Source organism: Ahaetulla prasina, chromosome 4, assembly GCF_028640845.1.
Source record: "Ahaetulla prasina isolate Xishuangbanna chromosome 4, ASM2864084v1, whole genome shotgun sequence".
NCBI lineage: Eukaryota > Metazoa > Chordata > Lepidosauria > Squamata > Colubridae > Ahaetulla > Ahaetulla prasina.
The window spans coordinates 99,669,691-99,686,800 of record NC_080542.1 but is presented as its reverse complement, the minus strand read 5'-3'; the positions used below and the strand labels follow the sequence as shown (position 1 = coordinate 99,686,800).

The window sequence follows — 17,110 nt, the reverse complement described above, 5'->3', positions numbered from 1 at the left end:
TAGCTGACTGTACCGGGACGCCGGCATCCACAGCCACTCCGTCTTGGATGGGTTGAGTCGAAGTCTGTTCGTCCCCATCCAGACCCGAATGGCTTCAAGGCACCGGGACATCACATCGACGGCTTCATTGGGGTGATCCGGGGTGGAAATGTACAGTTGTCATCAGTGTACAGTTGGTAACTCACCCCAAAACCACTGATGATCTCCCCCAACGGTTTCATATAGATGTTGAATAGGAGGGGCGAGAGAACCGACCCCTGTGGCACCCCACATGTGAGGTGCCTCGCGGTCGATCTCTGCCCCACGTCAACACTGTCTGCAAGCGGTCGGAGAGATAGGAGGAGAACCACCAAAAAACGGTGCCCCCCACTCCCAGGCCCCCCAACCACTGCAGCAAGATACCATGGTCGATGGTATCAAAAGCCGCTGACAGATCAAGTAGGACCAGGATAGAGGAACAACCCCTATCCCGGGTCCTCCAGAGATCATCAACCAACGCGACCAAAGCTGTCTCCATGCTGTACCCAGGCCGGAAGACGGACTGGCACGGGTCTAGATAAACAGTTTCATCCAGGTACCGAGGGAGCTGATGTGCCACAACACTCTCAACAACCTTCGCCACAAAATGAAGGTTAGAGACTGGACGGTAATTCGATAAAATAACTGGATCCAGGGAAGACTTTTTGAGGAGGGATTTCACCACCGCCTCTTTCAAGGCTGTGGGGAAGATACCCTCCTTCAAAGAAGCGTTAACAATTCTCTGAAGCCAGCCTCGTGTAACCTCCTGTGTGGCCAGTACCAACCAGGAGGGACATAGGTCCAATAAACATGTGGTAGCATTCAGCCCCCTAAGTATCCTGTCCATGTCCTCGGGAGTCACAGAATCGAATTCCCCCCAAATAATATTCTCAAGAGCTGCCTCCGCCGTCCCACCCGAATCCACCCAATCAGCGTCCAGCCCGTCCCGGATCTGAGCGATTTTATTGTGCAGATACATTCCAAACTCCTCAGCACGTCCTTGCAAGGGGTCCTCCCGAGCTCCCTGGAAAAGCAGGGAGCGGGTCACCCTAAACAAGGCGGCTGGACGGTTATCTGCCGATGCGATAAGGGCAGAAAAGTATTCCCGCTTTGCCGTCCCTATCGCCACTAAGTAGGCCTGAACATAAGACCGTACTAGTGTTCGGTCAGATTCAGAATGGTTGGCCCTCCAGTTGCTCTCTAGGCGTCTTTTCCGGCGCTTCATCTCTCTCAGCTCCTCAGAGAACCAAGGAGCTGGTCGAGAATGGCGCCGGGTCAGAGGCCGCAAAGGCACGACACGATCCAAAGCCCCTGCCGCCACCGTTTCCCAGGCAGCGACAAGTTCTTCGGTCGAGCCGTGAGACAGATCCTCAGGAAACAGGAGGATCAAAGTCTCATGTTGCATTATTGGCTATACTTATATGCTAGTACTTGAAGAGAGACAATTCTGGATTTTTTTATCTTGGTTTTTGAGTTGGATTAGTTATAATTTTAATTGATATTCATGTTTTAATTTATACCACTAAACTGAATGCCTCAAGAACAAAGTGGGATATAAAAAATACACAATTAAATAAATAATGTGCCTATACATGATTAGAACTGGTAGCTACTAATTTCCATAGGGATTCATTTTTAAAAATTTTAAACAATATGTTTAAAGATTGCAAATTTTAGTCTTACCTACAAAAGTCAATAAAATTTTATTAGCAGATTGGACGAATCTTGGAAATATATTGCTGGATAATTGCTGGAGATTTTATTTCTACATGTGGTAAGTGTATTCAAATGTGTAATTTCCAGGAATTTGCAGTAACACTTGGTACTAAAATTATTTGTTTATCATCTTTGGCTAAATCACTCATTGTAAGCTATTTCACTTTTAGAATTTTGATCAACCAGTATCCAATTGCTTCATTTGTTTTATTTTTTAATATCACAGTTATGCTAACTTCTAAAAAACTCTATAAATTACTTTCAGGTAAGCTTTATAAATAGCTTTTATAATACAATAAATGACTGAAGTGACTAATCCATTACTTATAGAAAAGGAGAGAAAAAAAGTCCAATCCCACATTTTAAACAGGATGGACTTAAAAAAGACACAATTTATTTATAATTTGTATTTAAAACTCGCCCTTTAAATACATTGTCAGGCTGGGTTAAAATAAAATTAAGGCTCATCCATTCCTAAAAAAGGCAATTTACCCTGATTTGTTTATAAATGGAAAGAAACAGCTGGATCAAGTTCTAAAACCTCTCCATATCTCTCCTACACATTAATCTTGTGCCAGCTCACCTGAGGAGCAGCACCCAGCCAAGGTCCAGTGGTCAGCAGGCCAGGTAAGAAAGCGCCTCTATGCTCTCCTTTCCCAAGGGTGGTGGGAGAGGGGCTCTAAAGGAAAAACAAACAAACATTGACTCATCCTAACTTTCAAACTGAGGGTAAGTAGGATGAGAAAACTGGGCCAAATCTATTCCTATTCTTTCTGCTTAAATGAATCTTTAAACTTATTTTAAAGCCATGACACCTAAAATAACTAAGCATTATGCATTTATGAATTATGACTACATGTGATAGACGTGCACCATTTTTTAAAAAAATGTCATCGCTTTTAGCTATCCACCCAATTGCTGGTATAAAAAGTGCTGGAAAAGAAAAATGCTTCACATTATTCTATTAGTGTGCCCACTTTTAAGCATCTTTTACGTATGCCCATTATTTTTTAAGTTTAAAAAGAACTTTGGAAACCCAATACAAAAAACCTGCCAATAGAGGGCTTCTAAAATTAATTTTTACAAATGCTTTTGCATTGAGAAAAAAAGTCACATATTCTACTGAACATGAGTGTTTTAATTCATACTAAAATATTTCTATTAAACAAAACAAGAAGAGATAGAATGGTTTTCTCTTAAGAATAAATTGTTTTGTTTTTTTCTTACTCCTAAACTGAATTGGTCAAGGTAAACTAACCTGCATTTGCTCTGCTGGAACATGAATAATGTGAGAAGGTCTGTCGCCATGGTGATGAACTGCGTTGCTTTCTTGTTCATAAATGGCATCTCGTTCAGGCTGAGGAAGACTGAGGAACCTCCGGATCATTGACAGATTCTCCCACAGAGTTCTATTCTCAGGTGAGGGATCTTCTTTCCAACGCAAGAGTTCACAGAGCCAGCCCTTAAGACAACGATCAGCAAAACATTAGATAACTTTATCAAAAATTTAGGTGCCAAAAGGCACTTTCCTTGGAAGCAAAGTGAATAAACTAAGAACAAAATGTACATCTTTGCCCAATCTCACTTCATTCTTCTTCTTGAGAATCCTATAGACAGTTCATAGGCAAAATCTCAGTTTATAAAGCTAGCATCATGAACTTTTACTTATCTTGCATACAAATATCTAGATTAAGAATAACTTTGAACTGTTTTAAGAGAAAGCAACTACAGCACATCATTATTTCAAATATACAAGAAAAAAGAATTTGCTATTTGAGTTCTATAGTTGTATTGCTATTATAGTATCTACAATGCTGATTTTTATCTATCGTGTTTCCCCAAAATAAGACTCTGTCTTATATTTTTTTGAACACTGAAATAAGCGCTTGGCCTTATTGCCATGCGCTCAAAAGCCGGATTGGGTTTATTATTAGGGGATGTCTTATTTTGGGGGAAACGGGGTAATATAAGTCTATATCTGTATAATCGGGGAAAACACCATACCCATATTACTTTTTAAAAAATCATGATGTTATTCTTTAATTCAGAATTAGATAATGTATCCTATATCTAACCTGAGTAGAGACCAAGTTCACATTAATCATATAATACAGAACCTATTTGAAGAAACATTACTGAGCAGAGTATCCTCTTTCTTGTTGAGTGCTCAGAGGGACTCTGCAGACAAATCAAAACCTGTTGATACTGTTCTAGCCAATTCAGTCTTCTGGTTTTGAAAAAAAAATTGCCAATTAAATTTATGATTTTAAGCATTATATGAACAAGATCATATTTTTGAACCATGTTGCATATATCCATGCAAACTATGTACTATAAAAGCACCTGCTTTAACCCAGATATGTTTTAGTAGAAAGCAAGCTTGAAAGTATGCCAAAAGATTGTCCCAAGAGAACTCTAGCAAATGCTAATTTGCTTCTAAAATAGATGCACAGATATTTTTTTTGCTTAACAGTTTAGCAATTGCCTACATGCCGTCTTAAATTATATCAATATCATTTTTTTATATTTAAACTAAGCAAACATGACAAAGAACACCAATGTTTAGCTTTGTCAGTCTAAATGCCTCAAGACAAACAAGAAAATGATACATAATTGTCCATGGCAATTTAGTTTTAAATTCTAGAATGCTTTAACTATAGAATAGTTTAAAAATATTGTTAACATTAACTCTCTATTTTTAAATACTACTTATGAAGACCAAACCTTTAAGACAGTTTACAATGTAATAAAAAATTAAAACACAGGAACAAATCCTGTTTAATCCACATATTAAACTCTAACAACCATTAACAAAAAGTGATGGAAATTTTGATAGTATATTTTTTATTGATAGTATAAAACATTTTAGGTTGTTTGTAAATTGTAGATAAAACACAGTGATAAATTGTATGGGCAACCACTGAAAAGACCCTGGGAACTGCTAAATATCATAAATATGGAATGCAGTTTTTAAAAATGTAAATAGAATAGAATAGAATAGAATAGAATTTTTTTTTAATTGGTCAAGTGTGATTGAACACACAAGGAATTTGTCTTGATGCATATGCTCTCAATATCTTAGTTTTAGTGGGAGATTGCCTGGTAGAAATGTTTCATGGAATAGTAGAACACTGTGCTTTACTTTTTCTTTTGGATTGATTCCTGTTAATCTTGAATGACAAATATCCAGCACAGTTATGTTATCCTGTGAAAAGCATATATGTGAAGGGCATTATGTAATTGATAATAAAAAAATTAACATGTGATTCTGCCTCATCTTCAACCTTAGTGGATAAAATCTTAAAGCAAAGATACATTTGATCAAATAAATAGATGGGATATATCTATCTATAAAACCCTTTTTCAGTATATTCTTTGAAATTATCAAACCTAATTTCTTAACACAGTCTGCATGAGTCAAAAAGTGAATCCAGGAAAAAAACAACCCCACAACAAAATCTATCCATTTAGAAAGTATTTTGGTCTTTTTGTCACTTCTGTGTTCCGAGTGTCAACATATCCTTATTAATTATCTATGTCTGATAAAACATTTCCAGTATTTGGCTATTAACCTTTGCCCTGAAATAATACTTCCAATTCCTTACCGCCTCAAATAGTGTGATAAATTGCACATTTAAATACAGTCTGATGAGCTTTTCTAGGGTGGTCTAGTAATTTTAAAAGATTAAAATATAATGCTTTTTGTCAAAATATAAACCCAAATTTAAAACACAAAATCTTTTTTTCATTATAAAAAGTAAATTATCCTTAACTTGCTTATATTTTAAAATAATATTGAATTTTTAAAATGATATTTTAATGAAGCGATGTAGAATTTCTGCATCTTAAATCTAAAACAATGTATTTGTAATGTTTTCCTCAAATATGTTTATTCCACAATTATTTAGCATATTTATTTTATTAATTCTGAGAAACCCATCCCATCCTTATCCTTTTTGCTTAATGTGCTTAATAGAAAAATTCTTATCAAGCTGTAATTTGCAAATTTTATTTTTATTTTATTTATAATAGGAATCAAATTCAACAAACAATACAAATGAAAATGCAGATACGTAACTTGTAATATTCGTAACTTTATGAAAAATGCATCATGCGTCAGATATCTCTCACTGGGAGCATGTTCATTTGGGTAAAATCAAAACGGAAAGGTTTGGCCTACACAACTGGAATTATGCTAGAAGTGAATGCATTACTATTAAGAGTGGCTAGTTTAATCCAGAATGATCGCTGAAATGTATATGTGTGCGTGCGGGTTTCACCATAAAAATTACGTATTCATTAAAAATCCGTCTATATTGGTATATAAAAACATATATGGAAGATTGCCCTTAGGACTTGTATGTATTTGGAAAAATATATCCTAAAACAACAGTAGGAACACCCTTCGCTGCTGTGCAGCAACCCTGCCAGGCAGCATTGCACTGCATATAAAGAAGGAGCAAAGCAAAGCAAAATATAAACATTAGTCACATGTAAATATGTAGATGAACTTTCAGGATGTTACTACTTTTCAAACTGACAAAGTTTAATTTGACACCTTCTGTTCTAAAGCCTTTGTTTCTATTCAAAATCACGCCTTTAGCTGCTATCAATCACTACACTCTCTCCCTATTACTTAAGATACTGGCATGGGGCCTGGGATAAGCTGAAAATGCCATGTAGATGAATTCTGAGATAATGTGTTCAAACCTGTTATATACAACACAAATCCTGTAAAGTTATGTATTGTAAACCTACATTTATTGAGAAGTCAAGTTTAAAATCCATCTGCCACGAAGGAAAAACTGCTGTGCACTTTTATAGTAGCTGAGTGACATATGTAAGTCTTGCTACAGTTAGCAAAAAATGAAAGGGAGGCAACTATGGTAAGCTTCCCTCCCCCCCCCTTAAGAATGCTATTAAAGAAACATAAAATTTTAAAACAGAAAATCAATTGCCAAACAATTCAGTGGAAATTATATCAGATGTTAAAAAAAATAAAAATAAACGAGTAGTGTTATTTGTAACCTTTTGTATCTTGTTATTGTAATAGCTATAAATTTCTGGTTTCAATTTTTTTTGGTAAAATATTTTACTGCTTTGCATTCAAAAGAACCCCTTCAAAATGTGATTTATAAATTATTAAGAATGAATAATGCTGTCCAAATAAACATGAATAAAGCTTTTGGTTTTAATTTTTATTGTAATAGAATTCTTCATAGAATATAACCTAATCCACTAAAACCAGGGATAAAGATATTTGGACAGACAAGACAAGCGGGTAGATCTTCAAGCTAACCATGGCTGCAATGGGATAGCACTATCCCTATGTACTTTCTAGTAAAATTAATCCTTAATTCTTTAGAATGCAAATACTTTCATTACATATGCTTAAAATGTTTAGCAACAAACATAGCATTGCTCTTTGTTTGGGTACCCAGTCCTATTTTAATTTTTTTTCAAATGATGTAATAAGATTTCTCCATTAAATTCAAAAGACTAACTCATGCTTCCTAATCTTCGTATTATGGGAGTTTTTCCTTTTCTAAAATTATATGCGAATGCATTTTATTGTATCTCTGTAGTGTAACATATCATAAAAACACAGAGTATTAAAAGAAATCACTCTAAATATGCATGATATTTGATACAAATATTTTCATGAAAAGCATGAATTACATTTCATATGTAGTATGAACAGAGTTTAAGTACATAATCCATTAAGCAGTAGTTCTGAGTAAAAAGGAATTCAGTCTTGTAGGCTAAACTGCAATACGCATTTTGAATGAGCTCATTGTCAACAACAACTAACTGTAAAGCTAGCAATTTATCATTCAGCAAATAATTTTCTAGTTTCATAAAGAATCAGTAAGTGTTCCTTATGCTAATGAAGACTGTTTTTAATCTGCCCACAAACATGCTAATAGAGGGTAATTTTTCCCATTTAGAAAACTGATGACACTCAAACATAATTTCATACCAGTGTTCTACAAACTGGATAAAATGGACTTCCAAAATAATTAGTCACCTAATTTTTCACCTTTACACCAAAAGGAGAAACAGGTTAAAAATTGTTAAAACTCTATACATTTGTCTGTTGTCTGACTGCTATCTATCTATCTATCTATCTATCTATCTATCTATCTATCTATCTATCTATCTATCTATCTATCTATCTATCATTTACACACACACACACACACACACACACACACACTTTCTTCTCTAATAAATCTTGTAGAGGATTGCATAAGTATGTAAGGAAAGCAAACTCATTGAACTTGCTTTGGGCTCCAATCTCCAAGATCAAAAGATTGGTCATACTTTGAGAGCCATACTTTTAACAATGAGATACATAATGGTGGCAAAAGATTATTGAAAGCATTTTAAATTATTTACTAGGTTAAAAGGGTACTTTAAATACATCAAATTTCACATCATCAGGGCCATTTTTTGGTGGCAAAGTGGTATTGATCTTTCCAAATGCTTAAAATTAACTATTTCCAGAAGGTCATTATTTGATTAAAGGCATTAAAGCTGAGGGCAAGAAAAAATGCACTGTCTTATATCTCATTCTAATAAACTTGTAATTTAATCAGAACCCCCTTCCTCATGTCCAGAAATAAAAAAGTTTGCCTTGATTTTTTCTCTCTCTCTCATATTAACTCCTTTAAATATTACAGAGTTCTTAAAACAATCTCCATTACTACAGACTTCTTTATAATGAAAGAATACATGCTAGTTAAAAATAATAAAATAATTCTGCTTTCAATATTTAACTGTAAACCTTTCCTCTATACAATTAGGATGTGCAATACATTCAAAGCAGCCCTTTGGATCTCTGGCATTAACAGTTTTTAATCCTCTTCCAAAGCCCAAATATCAGAAAGTCCATCATGGAGACCTTGGGAAATACTCTGCATGTCTCTGCATGTGCAAAGTGCCTCATCAAATTACTTGCTGAGACCTAACAGATAATTTTGAGATATATTAGATGTATAACCCTGAATCTCCAGGATCAAATCCTCTTATATTATGGATTTCTTGCCCTCCAAATGTTTCTAATAACTCCAAATAATTGCCATCAAAGCCAACTAACTTAATGATCAGTGAGAGATTCTGATAGTTGGAATTCAGTAATATAAAGATGGCAAATATGTCCCATCTCAACTACATACACTAAATTAGGGGTTGTACTGAACTCAGTGCAATTTACTTTTGAGTAGATATGAAAAGAATTATACTGCAAATCATATGTGTGTGTCATAGAGGCATACATTTTTTTCAGAGAAAAAAACCTGCATTCCAAGAAAGATTCTCCATATTGACTTTCTTCATTGCTGAGTATTCCCAAAAACAATATGTTTCTATGGCCATCCAGATAAAGTTTCTTCTTATAAATGGAGAGTTCCGAAACATAATAGTGACCTTTCCAGTATACGTATAAAAAGGATTATCAGAATGTGGCTGAAATAGTCACTATAGTACTATCGCATTGTAGCTCCATTTCTGGAGGAAATTTTAACTACTATTTTTTTTTTTTTGGTTCAAGCAGTTCTGTTATAGCTTCTTCAAACAAGGGCCTGCTTCTATTCAGTGAATTGATGGCTGTGGCTGGCCCTACTCAATAGAGTACCTGGCTTTAGCAATGTAATTATGAGTCTCCCAAGAATTGGCCCAGTGCTACTCTTCGTTAGGTAAATCACCATTCATCTTGAAAGAGGATAATTTTAGGCTTGATCAAAATAACCGCAATATCAAATTGTTCCTTTACTGCTTCTACAAATAAAGAATCCAAGATATGGGCAATAAGAAAAAAAGCTGATATTCTGAATGCATTTTTGTATAGATAATTGGGACAGAGGAAGCAAGTTTAATAGATATCTAAATAAAACAGTTTACCCAAATTATTGAAAAAGATGTGTCTTTTTAAAAGGATCATTTAAATGTGCTGTCAATTTGTATGAGCAGACACGAAAGGTCTTGCCTGCCACAGATGGGTCTATGAATTCATCAGGAATTAAGCAAATGTGATAACATAAATAGTCCTCAACTTATGACCACTGTTTATTATTGGCCTCAGAAAAGTAATTTATGACCTGTCCTCGAAGTTAGGACTTTTTACCAGCCCTGTCGTCACATGATCACAATTCAGGCACTTGGCTACTTATTCACATTTACAACTGTTACAGTGTACTGTAGCATAAATGCTCACCAATATTTGGACAAGTGTGACCTTATAATATGATCTATTGATCAGATGCTATAAACAATAAGGTAAAGGTTCCCCTCGCACATATGTGCTAGTCGTTCCTGACTCTAGGGGGTGGTGCTCATCTCCGTCTCAAAGCCGAAGAGCCAGCACTGTCTCAAGACTGTCTCCGTGGTCATGTGGCTGGCATGACTAAAGGCCAAAGGTGCACAGAACGCTGTTACCTTCCCACCAAAGTTGGTCCCTATTTTTCTACTTGCATTTTTTATGTGCTTTCAAACTGCTAGGCTGGCATAAGCTGGGACAAGTAACGGGAGCTCACCCCATTATGCGGCCCTAGGGATTCAAACCGCTGAACTGCCGACCTTTCGATCAACAAGCTCAGAGTCTTAGCCAACTGAGCCCCTTGCAACTATAAACAATATGTAGAAATAAATATTGGATAAAAATAATATTGGGTAGAGAGTCAGTTTGGTGTAGTGATTAAGGCATCAGTTTAGAAATCAGAAAACTGAGTCCCACGTCAAAGATACAAAGCCAGCTTGAGGACCTTGGGCCAGCTACCTTCAATCAGTCCTAGAAAGGAGACAGTGAAAAAATCACCAAGAATCAGACTTGATTGAATGGGAAAAAAATGTGTCAGTATATTTAAAACAGTTATATAAAATATATTTCTAAAACTCATAATTAGCTTTATTCCAACTTTGTGTTTTTGTTCCAGTAAGATTTAAAAAAACAAGTCAAACTTGAGATTTCTAGTTTTTGCTGTATTCCAATTATCTAAATTTGAGCTATTGTTCGCCTAAATTATCTATTCCCTTATATTAGATACCATTTTATTTGCACAATCTTTCTTTCTCTCTCATTTGCATACATTTGCAGCATTTGTTCTACTTGCTCTTTCCTGATTACAACTACAAATATACAAAAATGTTGCAAAACCAGCAAAAATTACTGAATTTGCAGATTTAAACCTCTGTGCCTTTGTTGAATAAAGAAAACTGCAACTGTCCATCCTCAGCCCTGATTGGAAAAATGAAATGTTTTAAATATTCTTCCCATAAAAATATCCCCAGCATCCTGCTTATATTTCAGTATTATATACTGAATTATCTACTTTTTTGTAATTTAGCTGGTACATATTTTTTGAAGTACAGCTAATACTTTTAGGTACATTAAGAACAGAGTAATATTTTACAACCTGCAACAACCCATTCTTTGATACGTGAAACAATATTCCTTTTCTGTTTTTGATACAAGGATATAATTAGATACAGTGTACGTGAAATATCTGGGGTACTTGAAAGTGTTATAGAAATGCCAGAAATTATTACATCTCAAGTAACTCTTGAGAGCTCTAAAAATTGCATCCAAAGCTTTAACAGTTTATATTCAACTTAACACAAGAACTGCATCTACCTCAAAGGAAAACAATTTAAGATCAACCTCCAAACATACTGCAGACAAAAATCATGTATCATATATATCTTCCATATAAGTTCAGCTGAAACTTATCCTGGTATTCCCAGTAAATGTGTTGTTATAACATATTTATTTAGTTGTATGTATGTTATATGTATCTCCACTCATACAGTAGAAGCCATACTTCAAAGAAAGCCAAATTAATAACAAAAAAATGTTTAATATTAATGTGGTCAAATAACCACCAATTAAAAATAACTACTCATTATTGTTATGTCCTATTTATAAAATTAATTTATCCTGTATCTGGTTGCAGGTATATTTTTATATACACAGCCCACTCTTTCATACATGCACATAACATTCCTTTCCATCCTATCTGCAGAAAAGCAAAACAATATAAAGAAATAGAAATGGAGATGATGGGATGGGATGGGATGGGATGGGATGGGGAAGGGGAAGGGGAAGAAGAGAGGGTAGCTGCATTGGGGAAATAAATATAGGAAAAAATGTATAAAGATTTGAAGGAGAAGTAGATGGACATTGAAAGACAAATAAAACAGAGAAGCTTTGTTTAGGCATTTCAAAGAGGATTAAAGTTTGTCATAGAATAGGCTCTCCCAATGCATTGCATGTCTATTTGGTTTCAAATCAAATCAATTTTTTTTATTATACTCAATGACCAGATGTAGATACAATTCAACAACATTACAGGATGAAAAGGGAAGTGGAATATAGTTAAGGGTACAATTTACTCAAGAGAGAAAAAAGAGGAAGAAAAGTTGTTTAGAACCGGAATACCAGACTTCATTTAAATATGTAAGGCAGTGGAAATTGCAAGAATTAACTGCTAAGTAAGTATAAAGGTAGGTATTGTAACATACCTGTATATTACAGTAATACTACTGTAAGTACAAAGGTATATTTCTTAATAACCATTTTGCTAATTATTTAAATGCTGATATATTAAAATATTTAGATAAATAAAGTATGTATCATATATTTTATTTATCTAAAAGTTTTAATTAAACATTCTATCTGGGATACTTTGAATATAATTGATTCTACTTATTTGGTTACTACATATTTATTATAATATAATTTAGAGCTCCAAAAGAGGAGGAGAGAAAGTAAGAGAAGGGTAAGAAAAATAAAATGGTTCAAGGAATTTGAGTTATCAGGTTTAGTTTGAAATTAAATGTCATCTAGTTTTAACTATTGCAGTGACAAGTTTACCTAATCTGTGAGTGATGTCAGGATTTGAATCTGAATAGAGGTAAATTTATAGTATAAGTTATAGAAATTGTCCATTCTTCCTGGCACTTGCAGAAAGAAGGGACTTAGTGTTACCTTGTTGATCCTGTAGAAGGATGTGTTACTTCAACTTCAATAGAATCGTAAGGCCACAGATCTGGGATGTAAGGATTTTGGCCTACCTGCCAAATAAAAGGACTGAAGGAAACATCTAGTGCCTTGTCTTGAAAAATCATTTCTCAATTAATAGCAAGTTTACAAAAGATTTGCTGGGTTCCAGGAATCTGAATGTAGGAGATTCTAGAGATATGAAAAAGCTGACTTCAGACTGATATTCAATGTCACTCAATCTTTGAAGCACTAGCATCTGGGCCAGAGTATAGTCCAAAGCTATCATGGAGTTTGCAAGCAATCCAGAAATTTGTAGTTTTTGCTCCATGTCAAAATAGATCATCTGTCTTGTCATCCTCATCAATCAATTCTTGTTTTCTTATCTTTTAATAGAATACATCCACTCAACACCTTTCATCTCATGGCAACCTGCAGAAAATTTCTTGACTTACAAAGGATAGCTTTATGTGATGTGAAAAGGAAGGAGAGGCTGAAAAAAACCCTAATACAGTACATTGACTGATACACATATACATCTGAACCACTAACTGTGTTTACTCAAATAATAAAACATCAGCTTAATTTCATTTCTCTGAGATTTATACATTGAACAAAAAGAATCCATTTGCAAACCTTGAAATACAAGAGAGTTTTGTTATGGACATATCTTAAATTTAACTGCAAAGAATGCACATAACTGAACTGTGAAGGTCAACTACACAAAGAACCATTTTAACAAGACCTATTCCTACTCAGATTCCTCACATTGCACAATATGAATATTTTTACATTAGCATTAAAATAATAACTAACCTTGTTTAAACAAATATGTACTAATAATCAAGCCATTTGATTATTAAAAATCTCATATGGAGCCCAAAAGCTGCTTTTGATTCAAGATAGATCAAATATCAATTTTGATTAATATTTTTCCCAAAATTTTGTTTCATTTAAAATAAAATTTGGGAAATGAAAAAATAGTATGTTATTAATGCTATATTTACATGTAAGATAAATTTAAAATTTATACAATATTCTATGCTCCATTGAGCATAAAACATCTGAGAAAATATATGCAGGATTTTGTTATTAGGATAATAAAATATTTTGTATTAAATTTATTAATTTAACCAATTAATGCCTCTCAGAAAAATATTTTTGCCTAATAACAAAATCTCAGAAGTTTTAAGCTTAATGGAGCTTTCTTTCAGGTAACTGAGCATAGAATATTATATAAATTTTAAATTTATAAATATAAATTTATAAATATAGTGTTAATAACATACCATTTTTTCATTTTCCAAATTTTATTTTAAAAGAAAGGAATGTTAGAAAGAAATTCTGTAGGGGGCTGGAGTGCTTTCAATCAGCAAGACCTCTGAATATAAAATCACATTTAGTGTGATTTTAGTGTGATCAGAAAATCCAACAATGGTTCTGGGGAAGAACAATCTAGAAAAAAAAAATCACCAAGCAATATGGGAGTGATAGTTATTTGGAATGCTGCTGATTAGAGCAGAATAGTATCAGCCACTCTATTGTCCTCAGTGCACACCTGGACCAGACAGAGCCTGAGATGAGTGCAGAAAGATATGCCCATAGGCCATACGTATCCACGTACCCTGACTAGACACGCATACAAGCAAAATATATGCACACAGCCTGATTACTCCCATTTGAGAAAGTACAGTTATATATGCATACACAACTTCTTCAGAAGTAGAATATACAGAAGACTTCCTATAGAAATAGGAGTTCTAGTGCTGCCTTAGGCATAAAAGCTGGCTGGTAGACTTTGGGCCAGTTACCATGTCTCAGACCAACTCACCTCATAGAATTGTGGGGAAAATAGGAAGAAGAATATTATATATGTTCATTGCCTTGAGTTAGTTATAAAATGATAAAGACGGGATTAAAAAATGCTAAAAAAAACACAAATAAAAGATACTGCTGGTAAACAGGTTGGAAAGAATTTCAAAAGTTTTTCTGAACCGGTTTTTAGCTCTACCAAATGGTACCAAAACATAAAAAATACGTTTTTAAAATTAGTCTACTGAAAGCATGAGTACAAAGACAAATCTAATTTTCTTTTCATCATAATTTAGTACGATAATATATAGAATTACTGGTATTTTTATAGATGAAATATGTATGAACAAAACCTCTCCAATTTTATTAAATTATTGGAAAATATGACCATTAAGGCAAAATAAAATTTTCCCTAAATAATGTTACACTTATTTTGACTTATTTTATTTATTTTATTTTCTCTAACTTTAGGTTTCATTAAATTACCTATCCAGTAGAATAAATGCCATTCATAAATTCTTAATTAAAATCATTGCCTGTTACAATATATTATCTGTTGTAATACAATGTATTAAAACTTGTATTCTTATGTAATAAAAACAAAATGATTAACCATGGGTACTCACATTTATAGCCGTCCTTCATTCCTTCTTTCCAACTGAATTGTGTCGATTATTATTATTTATCTTTATTCATTAAACATGAATAAACCTGGCATGCATGGCATCGCCCGTTCCTCTTCTTGGTTTCTGGCGCATATGCACGTGCAACGATCCGCTGGCTGACGTCATGATCACTCAGGAAAAAGGAAAACCAACTCTTCAAGTTTCCAGCACTGCCGCATGCACAAAGGCCAGCTGATTATCGCGTGTGCATGTGCGCCAGAAACCAAGAAGATGAATGGGTGATGGTGCGCGTGCCAGGCGACATGGCTCCGCGTGCCACTTCAGGCATGTGTGCCATAGGTTCACTGTCGTGGTTCTATACTATGAAAATTGCAATTATAGGCAAAAATATACTGGTCAAAAAGGTTTTTAAAATTAAAATAAGATAAATTATCTGTCAGGTCATAAATTCAGGTCTTAATGTTAAATTAAAAGTTGTAATTCATATCATAAAACAGATTGCTGGGGTTTAAAGGAAGTGTTTAAAACCGTCATTATGCTTCTGTTGAAATATGAAAATAATTACATGAAAGCCAGCTGGGTGATTTTGGACTAGTCACTCTCTTTCAGCCCAGCATACCTCACAGGGTTGTTATTATGGGGAAAATAGGAGAAAAATGGAGTATTAGTCAACCGTGAGTTATAAAAATAAAAAGGCAGGATTTAAAAAAAACACCTACTTTTTACCCCCTTATAAATATTTAAGACGATGGACGATTATGAATGTTTCCTCACCCCCAAGTCTTCCATGTTATATATTATAATAGCTCTCTAGTATTAAGATTAATCATACTCCTTCATAATCAGGATTTTTAATTCTGCTTTAAATCTTTACTTAAAATTTAATTATGAGGGAAATCTTAGTATACTTCACCATTAAGGTGAATTCTACAAGGAATCTGTGTGAGAAGAAACAGAGAACAGCAATGAGCCCATATTATACTGTATTTTCAAAACCAAGCAACGATTTAAGAATGTTACATTTCAAGAGTATGACATTTTGTTTTATATTTTTCAGATATTGTTAAATATTTTGTTATTACATTTTTCCTGATGTAAATTATTATGAAAAACAAATTTTTTTAATGTATGTAATCAAGCACATTTCATTTTAGTTTCAATTAGTTCTTGATAAAATAGTTCCTCCTATAGCATCTTACTATAATTGTAACTTTTATTGACATATTTTAAACATACAACAATAATACCTACATTATCATAGTTATCAACTAATCGGTTTCTATGGAATGAAATTATTACCTCTCTTCTGATCACCTGTTACTTCTGCTTATTAAATATAGCTTCACTAATTATTGCAAAATTCCAAAGCTTAATTAGTCTTTTCATGATGGAATTTCCTGGCTCTAGTAATCTATATATTCAGTTATAAAAATTGACACAATATTTTATTAGTTATTTTTGCATGTGATCTTAGTGTATTGTTAAAACTGATGCAATTCATTTTTAATCTATTCAGCTGACTTCAGTTTTTAGGAATGCACTGAATTCTGCTATCAATTTCTCCACACAAAGAGAAATATTGCGGGGGTAATAAAAAATCAAACTAAAAAGCTAAAGCTAAAAAAAATCAACCTGGAACATTGGCCCTAAGCAATTGCAAAGTTTCTTACTCATGCCATCCCTTTAACCTTTTCCCTGGTAATGACAGCAACTTTGTTGTACAATTTAGCAAAAAATTACCGTGACATAACCTGAAGAAGTGTACTACCTCTATTATCATTTTAAAACTGGTTGTAATATGTATCCTTAGATATCTTCTCTGGCTTGGAAATATATAGTATAGCCACTTAAACAAAGCCACTATATAATTCATAATATAAGTATCCAAATAAAATGGATAAGAATGTCCTTGAAAAGTTTGCAAGTTCTCACAGGTACTTGC

The 17,110-nt window shown here is 33.8% G+C and overlaps 1 protein-coding gene across 5 annotated transcripts in view; it reads right to left on the bottom strand.

Moving 5' to 3' along the window:
- Positions 1 to 17,110, bottom strand: part of SATB1 (SATB homeobox 1) — a 113,641-nt gene that overhangs the window by 6,080 nt on the left and 90,451 nt on the right. For 4 of the 5 annotated variants that reach the window (XM_058183456.1, XM_058183457.1, XM_058183458.1 and 1 more), the window contains 2 exons: positions 2,993 to 3,196; positions 2,318 to 2,413 (listed from right to left, as the gene is read on the bottom strand). In XM_058183456.1, coding sequence (XP_058039439.1) covers positions 2,318 to 2,413; positions 2,993 to 3,196 — 300 coding nt within the window. The remainder of the gene's footprint in view (positions 1 to 2,317; positions 2,414 to 2,992; positions 3,197 to 17,110) is intronic. The other variant, XM_058183459.1, reaches the window with a different exon arrangement.